Consider the following 21,331-nt stretch of genomic DNA (forward strand, 5'->3'; position numbering starts at 1 on the left):
AAAGCAAATACACAAGAAAAAATAAATATAACAACAAGAAGGAGAGGTAGAGCCAAGAGAAGTCATGGGGCTGGAGGGAGGGTAACCAGGACTGCAACCGTGAATACACTAGAACATCTACATTTATGGTAACTGTACACAACTGAACTATGTTCTTCATCTTTCACTGTTGTAGTCATCACATTTGGGTTGATTCTCAAAGTTAAGGAAGGGCGGAGGAAGTTAAAGAGCATTAGGGCCGGCTATTAATCTCTGCAAGACTGCAGTGGCAAATCCAGCTCTGGATTTAGAAAAGATAGGCAAGTGGTAATGCTTGGTGAAGGTATGTACAGAGCTCCAGGTAGCAGCTTCTAGGATGTCCTTGGTAGGGACCCCTCTGAGAAATGCCGCAGAGGTAGATGCAGCCCTGGTGGAATGTGATCTTATCCCCTGTGGGGTAGGTTTTCCATGGTGCTTGTAGCAGAAATTAATGCAATGGGCTATCCATTTGGAAATGGTTTGCTTTGAAATGACCTTCCCCTCTGCCCCTGCAGCAAAGCTAACTAGCAACTGTTCAAATTTTCTGATAGGCTTAGTCATGTCCAGATAGAATCTAAGTTGTCTGTGCACGTCCAGAGAGTGCAGTATTCGTTCCCCTTTGTTTTGTGGATTAGGGAAAAAAAGTAGGCAAATAAATGGACTGATTTAGGGCCACAGTAGACACAAACTTGGGCACAAAGGAAGGGTTTGTCTTGAGGGAAACCCTGTCCGCATGGAAGATAATGAAGGGTTCCACTGCCATGAGGGCCTGTAATTCAGACACTCTTCTTGCTGAAGTGATGGATAGAAGGAAGGCTGTTTTCCAAGAAAGGAATTTCAACTCTGCTGTAGCAGCTGGCTCAAGGGGGGGGGGGGCGAGCTTTTCCAATACAAAGTTAATGTCCCATGCTGGAGTGGGAGCTCTCCTGGGGGGGGGTCTTAAATTTTGGCACCTCTAAGGAATTGCTTTAGCAAGGGGTGAGAGAAGAGGGGTGGCTCAGTATTATAATGTGCTGAAACGGCAGAGGCATGAATTTTAATTGACGAGAAGGATAGGCCCTTATGGAGCATTTCTGTTAAGTACTGTAGAATATGAGGTAAGCTGGGCACCGTTGTGCCCATCCCCTGAGCCTGGCTCCAGAAACAGTATCTTTTCCACTTTTCAGCTTAAGATTTTCTAGTACTAGGCCTCCTTGCCTCCAGAATGACATCCAGTACCTGCTTACTGAGGGATGCTAGGGGAGAGCTCAAGGAATTAGCCAGGCTGCAAGATTCAGATCTTGAAGCTGAGGGTGCAGAATCTGGCCCACCTGCTGGGACAGCAGGGAAGGGGTCTGAGGCAGGTGCCATGGTTGTAGCAGTGTCATACTGTGCAAGAGGGAGTACACCAGTGCTGGCATGGCCAGTCTGGTGCAATCAGTACTGTCCTTGGCTTGTCTTGTTTGATCATTAGTAGAACCTTCGGGAGGAGAGGCAGAGGGGGAAAGGCATAAACTGAGAGGCTTTCCCAGGTAAAGGACAGGGCATCCACTTTCCAAGCTTGACTGTGGGGAGTTCTTGTGCAGAATTTGTTCAATTGGTAGTTCTGAGGGGAGGCAAACAGGTCTACCTCTGTAGTCCCCCATTTGTTTCTCGAGAGGTTGAATATTTTGGGTTCTAGTTTCCATTCATGTGGGTCCATGAGATTTCTGCTTAAGTCGTCTGCCAGTGAATTTAGTTTGCCTGGCAGGAATTGTACTTGTAGGTGTACTTGGTAGCTCAAGGCTGTGTCCCACAGAACCACATGCACCACATAACTGTGGTGTTGTCTGTCTTAACCAATAGTTGTCCTGGAAAAATATGGTCTTTAAAGGGTGTCAGAGCATTCTGTACAGCTAACATTTCTTTTTGATTGATATGCAGGTGCATCTGTCTTGGGTTCCATTTGCCCTGAATGCACTGCCCTGCCTTGCCATGTGAGCCCCCCATGCATAGTCTGATGCGTCTGTTGTTAGGGTTTGGGTGGCAGGGGGTAGAGTGAAAGAGAGTCCCTTGTTGTGGCAGCAGGCCTCTGCCCACCAGAGGAACTCTGTCTTTATACAAGGAATGATAGAAATCACAGTTTCCAGGTCTTGAGAATGTTGGCACCATAGGCTTTTTAGATACCGTTGGAGTTTCCTCATATCCAGTCTTGCATATGGAATTACTAGAATGCAAGAGGCCATGAACCCCAGAGCTTGCAGTATTTTCCTTGCAGATAGCTGGGGTTTTGTGGCCAATAGTTTGAAGTAGGTTACCAAATAAACTTCTTTCTCCAGAGAGAGGAATGCCATCTGGGAAGTTGTGTTCAAGCTTTCCCAGGAATACAATCTGTTGGCAGGGTACTAGGTGAGATTTTTTTTCATTGATGGTGTACCCCAGTGAGGTTAGAAGTTTCTTTACAAATGCCAGGTGTTGTAATAGCAAGTCCTGGCTTTCTGCCTGAATCAGACAATCGTCCAAGTATGGGTAAATTTGAATATTTCTCTGCCTGCAAAATGCAATGGCTGGAGCTAGACACTTTGTGAACACCCTGGGTGCAGTAGATAAGCCAAAGGGAAGTGCAGAGAACTGAAAGTGCATGGAGCCCGCCCTGAAACATAGGTATTGTCTGCAGGATACTCTTATTGGGATGTGCAGGTAAGCTTCCTTTAAGTCTAGGGTTGCCAGCCAGGCATCCTTGGCTAGCATAGGCAGAAGCTGTAGAAGAGTTAGCATTTTGAATTTTGGAACCACCAGAAAGGTGTTGAGAATAGAGAGGTCCAGGACAGGACACCAGGAGTTGTCTTTTCTTGGTACCAGAAAAAGTCTTAAATAAAAACCTTGTCCCCTTTGTTCTGCTGGGACAGGTTGAATAGCCCTGATACTGAGAAGAGAGAGAACCTGCTGTTGGACCTCCACCCACTGATTTGGGGGCAGGTCTGGCCAACCATTTGGGGTTGACAGTATGTGGAAGTGGAATCTGTATCCTTGGGAAACTATGTTCAAAACACATTTGTCCTGGGTGATGAGTTCCCAGTTTTATGCATGCAGGGCGAGCATTCCTCCTAAGGGAGCAGGTAGTAGAGCAGGGCTTGTTACGTTTAAGGTTAAGTCATTGTGCCATTTTTCCATAGGGGGGTGACTTATTACCCCCTGCTTTGGAAGTGGGAGCCCCCCACTACTTAGGTCTGTGCGTAATCTGAGACTGTAGCCTAGGTGGACTGCTGTTCCTGGGCTTGGAAGGGACTGGAAAGGGACCACTTCTTTGAAGACCAATGCCTACTGAATTTGGGATGCTGTACTTGTAGGAAATCTTTAACAGTTTGCATAGATTTAGCTTTTTCCTCCAGCCTTTTGAGGACAACTTCAGCTCTGTTGCCAAAAAGGTGGTCTTGGTTTAAGGGAGCATCCAGTAATTTAGCTTTAACATGATCTGGCAAGTTTTGTTCCTTAAGCCAAGCATGCTTTCTAAGTACAGACCCAATGACAGCAGCCCTGCAAGATTCTTCCAAAGCATCAAAACCACATTGCAAGTATGTTTACCAACTTGTTCTGCAGAATGCACTAAATCTTGCAATTCTTTGTGTTCAGCACAGTCAGGAATCAACATCATTTTCTGTCTAAGTAGTCCCATAATATGCTGCTGATACTTTAACATATGAAACTGGCAATTTAAAGCCCTAATGGCAAAAGTAGCAGAAGTGTATACCTTCTTACCCCATCTGTCCAAGTCTCTAGAATCTCTATCAGAAGGGGTAGGATTTTTGGCAGCAGTAGCCTTAATGCCTTTTGGTCCTTGGGAAATGGTCTCTGGATATGCTGAAGGATTTTTGAAGAGGAACTTGTGAGAGTCAGGTACCCTGTAGTACCTGTCAGGTTTTCTGGGAGCTGGAGGGAAAGTGTCTGGGGTAAGGTTGGATTCCAAGAAAGCATCATCTACAATGTCCAGAACAGGAGGGATAGTAAAGGCCTGTGTTGAGGTAGGAGTAAGAATTCCCTAAGTCTCTTTTTGGACTCAGAGTAATCCTGACTTTCTCAGCGGAAATGCTCCCTAAGAGTGTGCAAGGTTTCACTGAAAGAAAAATCTTCTGGAGTGGAAGCAGAGGGAATGGAATCCTCTGTATCAGAATCCTCATAAGTAGATAAGGGCAAATCCTGGTAATCAGGAGCAGAAATATCAGATTCCTGGTCAGAAGAATCAGAAGGAAAATCAGTTCTAGGTCTCTTAGAGGTGGAAGGCTGGCTTCCCCTAATTAAGGTAATAAGGTCTTCAGCCATTCTAAGCATTTGTTTTTTAGGCATATGGGCCTGAGCCTGCGGTTTGATCATCAGTTTTCTAGGCATAGTACGAGTTTTTGGCCTGGATGAAAATGATGGCATCGGTTTAATATGAATGTCTGTAGGCCTGAATACACCTTCAGAATCTGGTGCCTGCACAGCAGCTCCGGACCCATCCACGGTAGAGGCATCCGCAGGTTCCATAGTCAAAGAAGCATCTCGCGGCATACCGGACTCCAAATGGGTCTCAGTAGAGGCCTGCGAATCAGAAGTAGCAGGTATCAGGGGCTGCAAAAGTGTCTCACTGAGTACCGGTGGACTGGCGACTAGCTTAGCATCATCAGCAGTTCTGGACCTATGCGGTCTGTCTCTGTCTTTATTCTTACGTTTTTTTGAAAGATCGGTAGTCGGATAGCTTGATGAAGCCATTTCGGAGTGCACAGAATGAGTATGAAAGTAATTAGCTGCAAAAATAGCCCGACAACGAATATTTTGGGCATTGAACAAGGCACAAAACTGACAACGAGGGACGTCGTGGTCTGGGCCTAAACAGGGGATGCAGTAAGAATGAAAATCTCTATGAGGTATTTGCTTTCCACAGGTAAGACCATTGTTAACTTTTACTGACATCGGTTAGAGCAAGAAAAAGGATCCCCAATGGGGTACTTAGCTTTTTTGAAGACTTCAGGTCTGAAACTCGAAAACAAAATTTTCAGGAGTCGGCCGACCGGCACTTGCGAACTGCTTCTGCTTCCAGCACCGCACGGCAAGAAAGACTGATGTAATGGCGTTGGCTGCATGTTTTACACCCCTGACGACCTGACATCAAGGAAGAAGCGACAGCAGCCGACACAGAAATCCAAAGACTCTGGTATTCAGGCCGGCTGAGGGCTACCTGCAAGCAGATAACCCAAATGTGTTGACTGCAACAGTGAAACACGAAGAACATCAGCACATAGCAGATTTGTTAAATACAGTGCGCACATTTACCAGGGAAGCATGAACATTTGCTCGACATTTAGTAATGTGAGCATACTCACTATGAAAGCAACTGTTTGAGTAAGATCACTGCTCAGTAGACAAGCTAAGCAGATATCTTGGAGTGGACGTAGTCCTCTCAGATGCAGGGACACATGCCTGTATCTAGGATAAGAGAGGCAAACAGCTTGCTCCATCTTCTATTCTTTTTTTGCCACTGAAGGAGTAGAAATACACCATGTGAATGGAATAAACACTTCACAACTATTCTTCACATCCTAAACTTAATAAAAGGAGTACTGGAGAGAGACCAAATTTTACATGGAGAACTCCAACTGCAGTTCATGGCTTTCTACTCAACACAAGATTTCAGTTGTAAAATCCCACTTTTTAAAGCAAACTAAGAGTAGATACTGGTAACAATTTTCTACATTCCACATTCTAGAAGACGTGTTAAACAGTACTTGAATTTTACTAAAGCAGGGCAGGCCCGGCTCTACAACAGCTGTTAAAAACTGCAGAGCATTTCTATAACATTTTACATAAGCACCCAAGAACTTCAAGATACAACACTAAAACCTTAGGCTTAAAATATCATGGCAATACTAAAATAACTGATGTACAAACTTGTCATGGAAATAAAAATATCCTATAGTGAATTCTCCAATGTTAACTTTAATAAGAACTTTAATTATAAGATGAGTAGATGAAAAAAAGAAGACAAGATAGCAAATCCTAATATTACTGAAATGTAGTTTCCTAATGTTATTGAAATGTAGTTTAAACAGATTACAGCCCCCACTCTGCACCATACTAGTTTGGTAACTCAGTAAATACATGTTACATCCCAGATTATGCTGGTTACAATAAGCCCTACCTTCAGGATCCAGAAGTTTGGTGAGTCCCAGTTCTTTCTCAGCCACATTAAATGCATTCTGCAGGTTGTAATGAGCATTGGATTTCTTTAGCGTTGAAAAATCTATAATGTCTGGTCTGAAGACAGCAAAGAAAATTCAGATTTATTCTCATATTTTGTAAAATATCAGTCAACACTTGGGTACTTTGTATTGTCAAATCTCATTCTACAAATATGCAACATTTCTGCAAATAAGTAACATTCAAACTGTTATAACTAATCTGTGTTTTTATATATGTATGGTATATCGCACCTGTACACTTTTCTGAGAGATGTCACTTATTTCTCTCAGACCTTTAAACTGTCCCTCATGCAATGTATGCTTGTAAGAATATGCCTCTAAATAATTAGACATTTTAATTACAGGCTTATTTTCAGAGCATGCACAAAAAGTGAGGGGTTCCAAAACAATTTATACTCTGGACAATATACAGATGTGTCACAACTATTCTGTGAAAGTTTTTGAACCTCTAGCCTGCGACATCAGTTAATTAATGAACTCTTATTCTATTTGCCTCTTAAGTGAACGATGCCAGTGCTTTTAAAAGTAACCCAAATTATTTCAAAGTGTGTCCTTGATTCTCAACTTAACTATGATTTATGATCTTGGGATATGTTCTGCTGAGAGTGATAACATTAATTAGCCCTCTGCTAGTGTTGAGAGACTTTCACATCTTCGGCAGCTTTCAGACTCAAGAGTAAATGGTTGATCAGTCTTCTTGTTTTTACAGTACTTTTCTTAAATCTACAGACTGTTCTACACTTAATTCACAGAGGCACATGCACTCAGCTCTGTCAAACAATACATTCTGGAGTCAAACACTCCTTTAATTTATTTCTCACTTTTTACTTACATATTCTATGTTAATAGGATAAGCAAACTAGGTGCAAACATCTTTTTCAGGTGTGACCCAAGGCTGTCTAGTTAAATGACTTGTCCAGAGTCACTTAATGTAAGTGGCGACCAAGGGTATCCAAGTAGTAGAAGATGAAGCCATTACAGCTTCACAGACTTAACTCTGTGCTAAACTGACAGAATGATTAAAAGAGTAATTAAAATATTCCTTTCTGTGTGATTAAGCCAGCAACAGACATCTTCATTTAGAAGCAAGCTAGAAAAAAAAAAAAGACTCATAGGTTCATAGGTATGTACTAGGCTATCGGCCCTAGGGCCTGTATAAGCCTAGCCAAACTAAAATATACAGCCCTTGCAGGTCTTGAACCCAGGAACCTGTACACAATAGTCAAAGCATATAACAACTAAGCCATCTGAGCTGTACAATATATTGGCCCAAGCTGGGATTTGAACCGTAAATGTCTTGCTAACCACTACGCTACATCAACAACGATAATTATAGGTTCATAGATTAGTACTAGGCTAACTACCCTTGTGGGCCATTTTAAGCCTAGCCAATTGCCCGGGGTGATAATCAAACCCTGCACCTTGTGTCTGTAAGGTAAGCACTTTAACCATTATGCCAACCTCCCACCCCGAGGTCATGAAAAGGACATAATTTTTCTAGATTATCAGTGCTCTAATTTGCTAAAGATCCTGCTTACAGGACAGCCAATGTTTGCTATCAATGAGTTTCAAAGGTAGAAATTAGATTACAACCACTTCTCAAATCCATGAGCTCAGCTACTTAAAAGATTCTGAGTAGGACAAAGATGCACTCAACAAACAAACAAACAAACAAACAAACTGCAAATTCAAGATCACAAGACCCAACAATTTCATGTAATAAAAAAAAAAACAGGCTTATTTAGGGTAAGCTGAAGAAACAGACTCTCAGCAGAATATGGGACTTTTGTCACACAGTTACCAAAGTGGGCATTTCCCACTGAAATTTGACTTTTTGCAGGACAGTCCACACAAACGACTAGAACAATAAAACCTGTTTTTATTTTCTGAATAAGGTTAAAGCTCTTAATATCTATTTTTGAGCAGCTGGGATATGACTGCACCTGGCTACCACAGAGCACAACAATACCGTTCTGTGAATCAATGTAGGCTGAAAAGTATAAAGGACAGCTATGCCACAAGTACATTTCTTCAACCAGGGACACGTTCTCCACCATGTACAAAGAATAATCCCACATTGCAAGGTAACTTTATTCTTCAATTTTTCTCTCCTAATAGGATCATAAACTGATCAAGTCACTGGTGAGGACATTCATGTCTCTTGTGTGACTTATGTTAGCCACAAGTAAGAGAACTGAAGAGGATGCAGTTTCTGACAGACAGAAATAAAGAAATGGAAAAGTCTCTGTAGCTAATTTATTACTAGGCTTTACAAAAAGCAATGCAGTTTAAGCAGTGTATGTAAATGAGAAAAAATGGATCATTACAGTATACCCATGAGAAAAAAAAAAAACGCAAATTAGACTTATTGGAAAAGGCTACTGATACTCTGTCCAGAGATTTTAAAAGTAAGCAGCAATTCTGAGTAGTGCCACGCTGCCATTTTATGTGAATACACACAGCAGCTCTAATGAGAGGGGAAGGCCTAAAAAGTATAATTTTTGTGGGAAAGAAAAAGCTGGAAAAAAAACACTCTGTATAACCACACCATCGGGCTACATTTTAGAGTAGAGTACATTAAAAATAACTTGGTGTGTGTGTGTGTGTGTGTGTGTGTGTGTGTGTGTGTGTGTGTGTGTGTGTGTGTGTGTGTGTGTGTGTGCCTGCATGCAAAATGGAATGAGTTAGCACTTGGTTATAACCTCATGACCCACTTATCCCTAGGAACCCCTCTTCACCACAGAAAGTGACCCTCACCTCTCCAAATGTGCCTTGAGGATGACACTTGAGCAGAGGAGTTGGGAGTGCTGATGTCTGCTCTTCACTGACTGCAGCCTCCTAGATATCTTGGAGGGACATAACTCTGAGACTGCAACTCTGCTAGGACCCAGAATGGGGGCTCTGACTATTTCTACCATCCTCATGCTGCTGCTGTTGTAGTGGGTGTTGAATTAAATTAGGCACTGGTTCTTCTGTGCCCTATCAAAGGTATGCAGTGGAAGACAAAACTGCATGCATACAGCTGCAATGGTTTCACCTTCTTTTATGTCCTCAAGATGTTTACTTTTTTCCCTGGTCTAAAATAGAGGGAATCCTTGAAGGTGAAGGAGTTTACAAAGATTGTCTTGTGTCCTCAGCAAATTATGTGAGATGCAGTCAAGAGTACCAGTGTACTGAAATACCAGTCCCAGACCCCAGTATTTTAGCAACTTTCTAAGTTTATATGAGCATTATTTAAAATCTTTCCCCCCATTTTGTCAGGCTTTGTGAAGATTTCTTGTACTAAGAAAGTGAGGTATGATGGCAGTCCTAGGCCCAGCACTAACTAAATAATAATAAAATATTTTTGTCAAGAAAGAACAGAAAGGGGATTAAACTTGTTGTAAGAGAGAAATAAAGAGAAAATGAAAAAGTAACCTTGCTCACTCCAAACACCTCAAACAAATCAGTTTTAAATATTGTTGCCTGTGGCTGTTTTATTAACATCTAACAATTTTGCCTGACAAGGAAGAACTAAAGAAAGAGGACTGCATGGTACCTTCTGGAAATGCGGGTGTAAATAGTAGCCTGGGAAGGCTTTATTGACCAAGTGGTACCGATGGTTGCAGCAGTAGTCCTAATGGTTATCAAACACTTCATATCAGATCAAAACTTAAAAACAGACTAAAGGAACTGGCAAGAATTTGGTGAAATACAGACTAATGACAGGGGCAGTCTTTATTTTGCCTTCCAAGCACTGCACAGGCAGGTCTTGTTTGACAGTCTTTGCCTGGAACATATAACATGTGATGCAAACATTATACAAAAATCACTTACTTACTAAACGTCAATATCAACGACATTAATTGAAGGGATACCTGCGTTACACAATAAATGACTAGACTTAAAGAACTCCCTTACTAACACTAAAGAAATGAGCTTACTGACCAGTTTCGTAACCTGAGAAATATAGGGGGAAACTAAGAAATTCACACAAAGGAAAACAGTAATCAAGTTTCTTCAAAACAAGTAGGCCGTAAGTTTGATAACAGAACCTAGACATATCACAGTAGCATTACTAACCAGGTCTGTACTAGACTGCACACATTCAGAAGGTATCAAGTGTTTTTGTCTGCTGCCTCTGAGAGGTCTTCTCTGGAAGGAGAACAGGACGGGTTAAAAGCGCATACCCTGATAAAGTTCTCCTTAAAACAAGAAATGGCTTTGTTCTTCTAAAAATAAAAAATTTGTCCATTTCATCAGCAATTCCTTGTGGGTGAGACACCCAAAACTCTAGTCAGAATCTGGGAAAAAGAGCATCCACATTAGGCTCCGGGCTGAAGCAGGACAAAGAAAGAGAGTAGGTGTCTTTATGAGGGATTTGTTTTAAATAAATTACTTTCAAAGCAGATCCAGAATTGGAATTACTATCGGACATTAGATAAAAAAACTACTACAGCCCTAGACAGAAACAAACAAGAAAATACCCTAGAGTTGCCAAATTTAATAGATATGGATCAGTGTGGTTTTGTGGAGGGGAGCCAAACATCTGACAACATTAAAAGAAGGAATAGTTGTGTAAAATCTTACCATAACCACAGATGTCCTTCTCTTCTATTTGTTGCAGTATTCATAACATGAGGGAGTCTGCTGCAGGCTGCCCTGAACGTCCGGCCAGTATACAAAAGTCTAAAGCTACTGGGAGGTATGTATGCCATCGCACATAGATCCCTGTCCAACATCGGCCATAAAGTGATGTTGAGTATAAAGCAGACATTAGCATGTACCATCCTGAGAACTGAATGCTCCTGGAAGAACACCAGCCTGAGATAAACACACATCCAGAAATCAAACAAACATCAGGGGGAAGGAGGGAGTGATAGAATACTGCAACATACAGAACAGAATGACATCTATGGTTATGGTAAGATTTTACACAACTACACTATGTCCTTCTATTCATATGTTGCAGTATTTATAACATGAGGGAGAATACCAAAGCTCATGCACAGAAAAGAGTGGGAGTAAGGGCAGTATCACTCTCTACAAACCCCTGAAGAATAGCCCTGGCAAAACCAGCTCTAGACCTAGAAATACCATCCAAATTGTAATCGTTAGTGCAGTACGGATAAATGACCAAGTAGCTGCTTCAGGATACAGGAAGTATTCAGACCTTTGAAAAAAACACGTGAAGAGGACACAGTACTCGCTGAATGAGCCTTCGCTGGAGATGCAAAAAAACACGTGAAGAGGACACAGTACTCGCTGAATGAGCCTTCGCTGGAGATGCTAGGGTTTTTCCATGGAAAACATAACAAAAGGAAATAGCCTTAGAGATCCAAGTGGAGAAAGGAAATGAAAAGGTGATCAGATTTTCTGATAGACTTGGTTTTATCCATATAAAATATGGGTTGTCTATGGACATCCAAGGTGTGTGAAATCCTCTTGTTAGAAGATTGTGGAGAGGGGAAAAAAAACAGGCAACTTAACAGATTGGTTAAGTGACAACTCATTCACCACCTTGGGCTTAAGGGAGGGATTAGTACTTACAGAACCCTATCCTTATGGAAAGCAGTAAAGGGAGAGGAAGCCATCAGGGCCTGAAGTTCTGAAACCCTTCTGGCTGAAACAACAGCCAAGAGAAGCACTTGTCTTCCAAATGCAATGCTGGAGTAGAAAAAAACTGCTGGCTCAATGGGAGACCATGTTAGTTTTTCTAAGACAAAATTTAGATCCCAAGGAGGAAGAACTGGTTTCCTTGGTGGTCTGACATGAAGGGCGCCTTTTAGGAAAAGCTTAATTTCCAATCTTGAAGCCAAAGGAGGGGCCACAGACAGGCAGACATGGCTGAGAGATGAGCTTTTACTGAAGAGGATGACAATCCATTCTTCAGTTATTCACACAGATAAGACAATACCACTGGAATATCCACAGACAATGGCTGTAGGTTTTGAGAAAAACACAAGATGGAAAACCTCCTCCATTTGGATAAGCAGGATTCCCTAGTATTAGGTTTTCTGGCCTTCTGCAGAACTTGCAGCACGTCCTCGGAAAAAGGTGTCTGAAAGGAATCAAAACCCCATCACCCATAGGGTCAGATGAAGGGGTGACATTTGTGGGTGTATAAGTGATCCCTTGTCCTGTGTGAGAAGATCCACCCTGTGAGGTAACTTGTGATGATTGCCCTTGGCTAAATGCAGAAGAAGGGGGAACCAATGCTGTCTTGGCCAAAAGAGAGTCATCAACAACATTTTTGGTTGGTACTACTGTATCTTTAAATTTCTGAAGAAGGGGGAATGCATAAAAAAAATCCCCTTCCATGAGAAGGATATGGCATCCATCTTCCATGCCAGAGGATCAGAAACTCTGGGACAAAACTTTGGAAGTTGTGTGTTCATAGGAGAGGCAAAGAGATCTATTGAGGAGTACTTCACCGATAGATAGTGTCCAAAAATACATCCCCGTGTAATGTCCATTAATAGGATTGAGCCATACACCTGCCTGTGTATGCCACTACATACTGATTGGAAGGAATGTAAACCACCTGAAGAGTTAATCGATACTGAGTTGTCAACTCCAAAGCCCTGACAGCCAACCTGCACAGAAGATAAGACTTGCCCCCCCCGCGCTTGCTGACATATGAAATAACTGTGGCATTCTCTGTGAACCACTTTAGAGGACCTGGAGGAAAAAGAGGGTGAAAAGTTTGCAGGACCAAAATGGGAGCTCTCATCTCCTTTATGTTTATGTGTTCCTCCATTTGAGAAAGAGACCACAAATCTTGAACTTTCCAAGAGGCAAAGTTTGCCCCATCCCATTTCTGAGGCATCCGTGAATAACTCCTGAGATGGAAGAGGAGTTTAGAGGGGAAACCCTGAATTCAAGGTAACCTGTTGAATCCATCAATGAAGTTCTTTTTTCAGCCAGGGAAGGAGAGGAATAACAGAATCTAGTGGATGAGCATAATGCATCCAAACTGACCTGAAGTATCTCTGGAATTTCCTCATGTAAAGCTTGTCAAAGGTAACATGGGAGTAGTGGATGCCATGAAGCCTAGCAGGCAGAGGAACTCCATGGCTGCCAGAGACTGAAGTGGAATGATGGTCTGGAAGAAAATGGTTAGAGAGATGACCTTCTGAGGGGGCAAGGAAGCCAACATTTTGTCTGTCTGTATTCTGCATCCTAGGAAGACATGGTCCTGTGAAGAAGTGAGAAAGGATTTTTGAAAGTTAATAGAGAAGCCTAGTTTTTTAGAAGAGAAACTGTGAAATGAAAGTACTCTAGCAGAATGTCTGGTAAAGGAGCCTGGAGAAAGTGGTCGTCCAGGTATGGAAAGATCTGAATACCCCTGAGTGTTCAGAAGGCAATTACAGGAGTCAAGAATTTTGTAAAGACCCTTGGTGTCTTAGACAGACAAAAGGGCAAGGCAGAAAACTGAAAATGTGAGGAAGCAACAGCAAAATGCACAAATTTACTGTAAAGAGGATGAATAGGGACATGAAGGCACACATCTTTGATGTCTAGGGACACCATAAAGGCCTGTAGAAGAATGAGAGGGAGCAGGGTGTTTAAGGAAAGCTTATGAAAGATTGGAACCTTCAGAAAGGTGTTTAGATGTGACAGATCTAGAACGGGTCTCCAAGGACCATCTTTTCTGGGGACTAGGAACATTCATGAGTAAAATCATTTTCCTCTTTGGGAAAAAGGTACTTCTTGAATGGTTCCTTGAGAAATCACGGTTTGAATCGCCTGAGGAAAAAATTCCAGCTGGTCTCTTGGAGGTTGAGGAATGCCCCTACAGGAAAGAAGAGTTTTCCACACCATGAAGTATCCTTTGTGTGTGACAGAAGGAGCCCAGAAGTCTTGAGTGATCAGTTTCCAAGCAGGAAGAGACAGGGACAGATGTAAGGATAGAGGGGTCTGGCTGCAAAGAGGTTGGCAGTCACAGACTACCTGGCTTGCTCATAAAAGGCTGCTTTGGAACAGGATAGGTAGTAGAAGAAGTCTTGGCAATGTAAGATTTTATGGCACTTCTTTTACCCCTGGAAGAAGAAGGTCTGGAATACTTCCTAACAAAGGGAGTTTCAGAAGGGTAGTTCCTTTGAAAATTTGGAACTGGGGATACAAAAATATGTTTAAGATCCTGGAGCTCCTAACCCTTCTCTTGCAAGGACTTAAAAAGCTCTGTAGCTACAGATCCAAACAAGGTCTTAGCATCCAATGGTGCATCCATTATTTTTGCCTTGATATTCTCTGGAAGTGGCTGCAGCCTCAGCCAAGAGTACCCCCTCAAGACAGAGGCAGATGCTTCAATTGCATCATGGCTACATTTAATTAATTAATTTATTTATTTAACATTTGTTTACCAGGCTAGTCCGACTGGACCATGTGTCCATTTTCAGTGGAGTCCTTAATGGAATGACGTGTCACTTGAAAAGAAGAAGCCAAAATGGAAGAAAGCTATGACTTAATGTCTGAGTCAGGAAGCTCAGAAATGATCCAAGTGTCTTGAGAAAGGAAAGCTAAAGCATACTTGGTCATATGTGTTTGGTAGTTTGTAGTTTATGGCCCTAAAGGCAAGAGTGGCTTAAGTACGCACTTTTTCCCCAACCTTTCCATAACTTTACTCTCCTTAATCAAGGCGAGAAGGGAAGTTAAAGGCAAAAGCTTTGAGGACTTACCAGCAGCCACTGAGACTATACCTGGATCTGCAGAAGGGCACTTGAATAAAAACTTGCAGTCTTCTGACACTTTGTAAGACCTATCTGACCTTTTAGGTGCAGGAGGTTGCGAGTCTGGACAATTAGAAGCAGAGAAGAAAGCATCCAAAAAAAGCTGGTAGCACTGGAGGCACTTTAGATGGGGAAGGGGATCTATCTCCAACAGGTCATAGTATCTTTTTTTGCACCTCAGAAACCTGAGAGCAATCCCACTTAAAAAAATTCTCTCATCTTCCCAATAGTCCCACCAAAGGTAATATCTTCCCCAGGAGATTCTGTACCATTTGATTCCCCTCTGGGAAATCATACACCAATGCAAATGAAATTTGGGCAGCATATGCCAGTGACTCATCACCAGAGGAATCAGAGAAATCCTCAATCCTAATTATTTTTTAAGGAGAGCCTGGAAAAAGGAAGGAAGAAGGAAGAGAGACCCTGCAGACTGCCTAAGGGCCATAAAGGCATTAAACAGTCCTTGAGAAAAGGCTTGCCAATCTGCACAATGTTCCTAAGAAGAAAGAGAAACATGCTTGTTTTTCTGCTTTTTCTTTAGTGGAACATCCAAATGGTGGCAGGCCAATGGACCTAACATAGGCCTACATTCGATAATGTTGTTTGGAGCCCATTCACATACAAGGATTTGTGGTATTCTGCAAGAACCTTCAGAGACTATGAGATAGGGTTCCCCCCGTATGTCCATTGCGGACTGCTGCATTTCCCTTGAGGATGTGCTAGTAGGATTCTTTGCGGCCTCCACTATGGTACCCATAGAAGAATCACCTCCTTCCTCCATCAAAGTGTGTGATATACCGTTAAGACACTTTCCAGTCAGCAGGCACGTGCATATAAGTACTGAGCACATGCAAGCAAGTGTGACATTTTGCAGTGAGCAGCTGAGGTGTAAACATGCATGTGTGTAGTAGTCAGTCAGTTACTTTGTTTAAGATTAATGCTTCTACTATCCCTCCTGATGTGTTTGTTGTAATAAACTACTTAAATGAACACCCAGCCTCATCACTTGTAGGTTCACAGCTGTTTACTAGGCTAACGACTACAAGGGCCTTTGTAAGCCTAGCCATGCATCCCAAATCTCTGACAAGTTCTGATACCCTTGATAAGTGTAAGCATGGGCCTGGGAGATGAACCATTTAAAGGTTACCTGTGTCCATTAGAGACATAGGTGCCAAACCAGGGATGAATTTCCAGTTTCCCATCCAATTGTCCAAGTTGCACTTAAACTGGGTTAGGGAGGAACTCTGCTTCACATGGATGGGGAGCCTGTTTTATAGATGGGGTAGTCCCTGGGATACATACCTGTCTCCCCAGCAAGTCCTATTTATATCACAGGCAAGGTTTAAGTCTTTAGAATGGGTAAGTCTGGTGCTCTTTGCTTTGTGGATATGCAGGAGGTTCATCAGAGTGGGGTCTGACAATGCCCTGTATGCCAAGCACAGATCTCCCATAAAAGCCTGTAGGAGACAGAATATAGGGATAGGGCCTTAAGGCGGTCTGCATAGGACATATTACTTACCCCCTGTATTCTTTTAGTGAGGAACCTCTGTGGATGTTCCAATTGTTGGATATGCCTGGTTAGGTACATACCAAAGGGGGCACTATACTCAATGATAGGTCTGATGAATGCCGAATACAGTGGAACAATGACTTCCTTTTACTTAGGTGCCATATCTTTGTTTATAAGTTGCGCAACATAGAATGATTTCCTCACCACTGTAGACAAGTGATGATCAAAGGCTAGATTACAATCTATGTGTGTCCCTAAGTCCCTGACTACTGGGTCTGCTCTAAGGGGTGTGTTGTCAATATAATAGTTACCAGGGATGGATGACTTCCCAAAGGATACTAGTATGCATTTCTTGGCATTTAGTCCATGGCTCTGATACCGGTTGTTTGTCTGTGTCAGCCCCTCCTGGAGAACATTTGTGTCAGTGTGAGATTCAATGACAGCTCCTAATTGGAAATCATCAGCAAATTTAGTCAGCCAGAGACCACTGACATCAGCCTTGACTTCTGAGAAGTAAATGCCAAAAAGGAGTGGTCCAAGGACTGATCCCTGAGGGAATCCACTTGTGAATGGCTTATTGAATATAGACAAGACAAGCAACGTGGTATCAGAATGGGGATCCGGAATCAAAACTATGAGGTGCACAGTAAAAATCTGCGGGATATACAGGAGTGGATCATCCCTACTGCTCAAACGACTTGCAAACAGGTCAGAAACGAACTCGCTTAAATGATTTTTAGTAAACGAACATAAAACAAAGCACTCAGAATACTCAAAATGAATTTCTAATTAAAAGAAATGTCTGAAACTGCAATATATTTATAAAAATATTCAAAATAATTATGAAAACGTTTGAAACAATATCCAAATCGCAAAAAATGCATAAAAAATGGGAACACTATCGTATTTTTCGCTATGTGCTAGTTTTTCACATTAACTAAAGTTATTCAAAGTATATAAAGTGTGCAGAGTGTTGGCAAGTGTGTGCAGTATTACAGTACAGTTATTTTGCAAAGCACAGTCATTTCAAAGCGATTTTGTGCATCTGAATATTATTACAAGTACCTCGTGTGTGTTCATGTTCATACATAACTGCAATGGCCATAACTGCATTGTGTTCAACCATAATTTGTTGGCATGGCAGAAGTTTTATTTAGACCAAGTCTGCTTGTGCTTCATAACAACACTGCAGAAAATTGGAGAGTGTTTGAGCAAGAGTACGATATTTTCATACAGGCTGCTTTTTATGACAAAGACGCATGTACAAAAGCATTTATTCTGCTTAATTTAGCTGGTTCAGAAGCCAATGAAAGAAACAGTTCATTTGTGCATGTTCCTCCTGTGTATGCAGGGGAGGGGGAACTGCCATACAGCGGTACCAGATAAAACACGGGAAGACCCTGACTGTTTAAAATGCAAATTTAGAGAAATGTGTAACCCCCAAATGAATATTACAATGGAAAGGCATTTATTTTACACAAGGGATCAAATGCCTGGTGAAATTTTTGCAGCATATATAACTGATTTGAGAAACAAGGCAAAAAAGTGCAGATTTAGTAATTTGAGAGATGAGATGATAAAAGACAGGCTTGTATGTGGTATTAAAGATGATGTAGTGAGAACAAGTTTGCTTCGAGACAGTGATTTAACTTTGAATAAGGCCATTGAGATTTGTCAGATATGTGAGCTCACAGAAAAGCACACAAATATGCTTACAAATGAGAAAAGCATGCACGTGGCTTCTTCTACTGCTAATGTTGATAGTATGCAGCACAAGGTTAAAAGATACAAGCCTAAGGACATGGCCACACCCTGGGCTTCTCTAGCAAAACCTGTGGCAGTTTCAATGAAACCCAGTGCCTTTCTAGCAAGTTCCAGAGCAGCTCCAGTAAAATCCAGATCATGCTCAGTGAAGCACAAGTGTGACTCAGCAAAACCTGTAGCTAGCCTCACAGTCAGCTGTCGTAATTGTGGTGGTAATCATGAACCAAAAAGGGAAACGTGATTAGCTTTTGGTCAGCAATGCCACAAATGTAAAAAGTGGAATCATTTCAAAAGGCTTTGTAACTCAAACAAGGCTCGATCTTTTATTAAAAACGAACATTCAAAGAGACATGTTGGTCAACTAGAAAGCTATGACCCTACTTTTTATTTTAGTGGTGTCAATCCTTGGTGAAACAATCAATGCAGTAGATTTGTGGGCAAAGAATGAAGTATTTTGCACTGTTCTGATTAATGAGAGACCTGTAGAGGTCAAAGTTGATACTGGTTCAAAGTTTAATGTTATGTCAGCAGAGACAATTGCCACAGTAAGTTCTGGTGATAAGCTTGCTCTGGCAAAGTGTGCAAAACCTGCTGCTTATGGTGGTGAAGAAATTCAAACCAAAGGCTCAGTAGTGCTTTCATGTTACTCTGCTGGGAACAGCTATGACTTGCAGTTTTATGTAGTGAAAAGACATGTGCAGTCATTATTAGGCCTCAGAGACGGTTTGAAAATGGGACTGCTTTCATTTAATAAGGAAGTCGTCCATGGAAGTTTGAATGATAACAGCTCAAATTATGCCCAAACTATTTTTTCTAACTATGCAGAAGACAAACTAGGCAAACTCTCAGTTGTGTACTCCATGAAGTTAGTAGCCCAGTTTATCAGACTAGCATGGAAAGTTCCAGTAGCTATGCAGAACAGAGCCAAAGCTGGGCTAGACAGAATGCTGCATTTAGGAGTAATTTGTCCAGTTGAAGAACCAACTGAATGGGTATCTTCCATGGTGGTAGCTCATAAGAACAGCTCAGATTATATTAGAATGTATTGATCCAGGAGCTTTGAACAAAGCACTAAAATGACCTCATCATCCAATGCACACAGTCAAAGAAGTTGCTCCTGTTATGCCAAATGCCACTGTTTTTCTGTATTAGATGCAAAATGTTTGTTTTGACAAATTTTGCTTGACTGAAAATCTTCATTGTTTACCACTTTTAGTACAGCATTTTGGAAGGTACAGATTTTTGACAATGCCATTTGGAATGAATTCTGCCAGTGAAATCTTCAGAGTGCGATGGAGCACATTTTTTCTGCCTATCCTTGTGCTATTATAGTAGATAATATTCTTGTAGGAGGCAAAGGTGAAGTGGAAACATGATAGAAACCTCAAAGAAGTTCTGGAAAGAGCTTGTGAAGTGAATCTTAAGCTGAATCCTCAGAAATGCAAATTCAGGCTACAAGAAGTTACTTAAGTAGGTAATTTGTTTACCAGTGCAGGCTTATGACCAGATCCTTCAAAGCACACACAATTCTTGAGGTGCCAGCTCCAGACAATGTCCAAGCCCTACAACATTTTCTTGGCATGGTCAACTATTTGGGCAAGTTCATTCCAGATTTGAGTCAACTTTCAGCAGCACTCAGAGAGCTGACAAGCTAAGATACAACCTGGTCCTGGTCAGAACAATACCAAAGAGCATTTGAGTCTTGAAACAGAAAATTGCCAGTCTACCTACTTTAAGATGCTATGATGTTCACAAACCAGTAACTCTTTCCTGTGATGCTTCTAGGTTTGGTCTTGGTGAGTCATTCTTCAAGAGGGTAGATCAGTAGCCCATGCGTAGAGAACTTTATCCCAGATCAACATGGAATATGCTCCGATAAAGAAAGAGCTCTTGGCAATTGTGTTTGCACGTTCGAAGTTCCATGACTATATTTATGGCCAACCTATTCAAATTGAGACTGATCACCAACCTTTAGTCACTAATTTGAAAAAAACAATGCACAGCTCCTGCGAGACTGCAACACATGATGCTCAAATTGCAAAAGTACAATTTCAATCTTGTTTACACAAAAGGGAACCTTCTTTACCTTGCTGATACTTTATTCAGATCGCCGAAAAAAAAAAAACAAAAAAAAAAAAACACTGAACAGCATGAAAATGAGAAATCTGATTTTTAAGTCGTGGAAGTGAGGAATTTTCTCTTCCACACATCTTGATGATCTTAGAATTCACACAGCTTCAGATCCAGTTCTCCAGAGGCCCAACCACTTTATCCATCGAAGATGGCCATCAAAGCAATCTTGTTTGCCATTAGACGTGCAGCAGTATTTTCCTTACAGAGATGGGATTTTGATGGAAGATAGTATCATCATGAAAGTTCCAAAAATAATTGTTCCAAAATCTTTGCAACAAGAGTATATTAAGATCTTGCATCATGGCCACCCAGGAACTGATTCTATCAAAAGAAGGGCGAGAGGTCTAGTACTTTGGCCTTCTAAAAGACATTGAGAAAGAACTCTCATCTTGTTCTGTTTGTAATATTACTAAACTGCATCAACAAAAAGAACCACTTCAGTTAAGCAAGACTCCTGAACTACCTTGGCCAACAGCAGCCACTGATATTTTCGAGTGGAATGGTCAACATTACTTGGTGTTAGTAGACTCTTATTCAAATTGGTTTGAGATTGATCTACTTCCTAACATCACGTCCAGTACTGTCATTACTAAGTGGAAGAGACATTTTCTGTCCATGGTAGTCTGCACAGAGTAATTTCTGACAATGGTGCACAGTTTACTAGTCAGCAGTTCAAAAGATTTGCTAAAACGTGAGACTTTGTTCATATTACGAGTTGTCCTGAATACCCGCAGTCAAATGGCTTGGCTGAACATGGAGTTCAAAGTGCAAAACAGCTGTTAGAGAAATCAAAATGAGACAATACAGATGTTTTTCTAAATCTCCTGAATCTCAGAAACATTCTCACGATAATCATCTTGATTCGCCTGCCCAGAGACTTATGTTGTGACAAACCAGAACCACATTACAAATCAATAGCAATTTGTTGGTTCCATGTGCTAAAAACAACAAAGCAGTGAAAACTCAACTCTTGAAAAAGCGTTTGTCCCAGAAGTCCTACT

At 41.5% G+C, this 21,331-nt stretch overlaps 1 protein-coding gene across 2 annotated transcripts in view; it reads right to left on the reverse strand.

Moving 5' to 3' along the window:
* The window catches only part of LOC122792927 (spectrin beta chain, non-erythrocytic 1-like), a 1,986,067-nt gene that overhangs the window by 665,168 nt on the left and 1,299,568 nt on the right, over window positions 1–21,331 (reverse strand). For both annotated transcript variants that reach the window (XM_044060498.1, XM_044060499.1), the window contains one exon: window positions 6,152–6,267. In XM_044060498.1, coding sequence (XP_043916433.1) covers window positions 6,152–6,267 — 116 coding nt within the window. The remainder of the gene's footprint in view (window positions 1–6,151; window positions 6,268–21,331) is intronic.

The sequence above is a fragment of the Protopterus annectens genome, chromosome 2.part0, assembly GCF_019279795.1.
Source record: "Protopterus annectens isolate FY-2018-M chromosome 2.part0, PAN1.0, whole genome shotgun sequence".
NCBI lineage: Eukaryota > Metazoa > Chordata > Ceratodontiformes > Protopteridae > Protopterus > Protopterus annectens.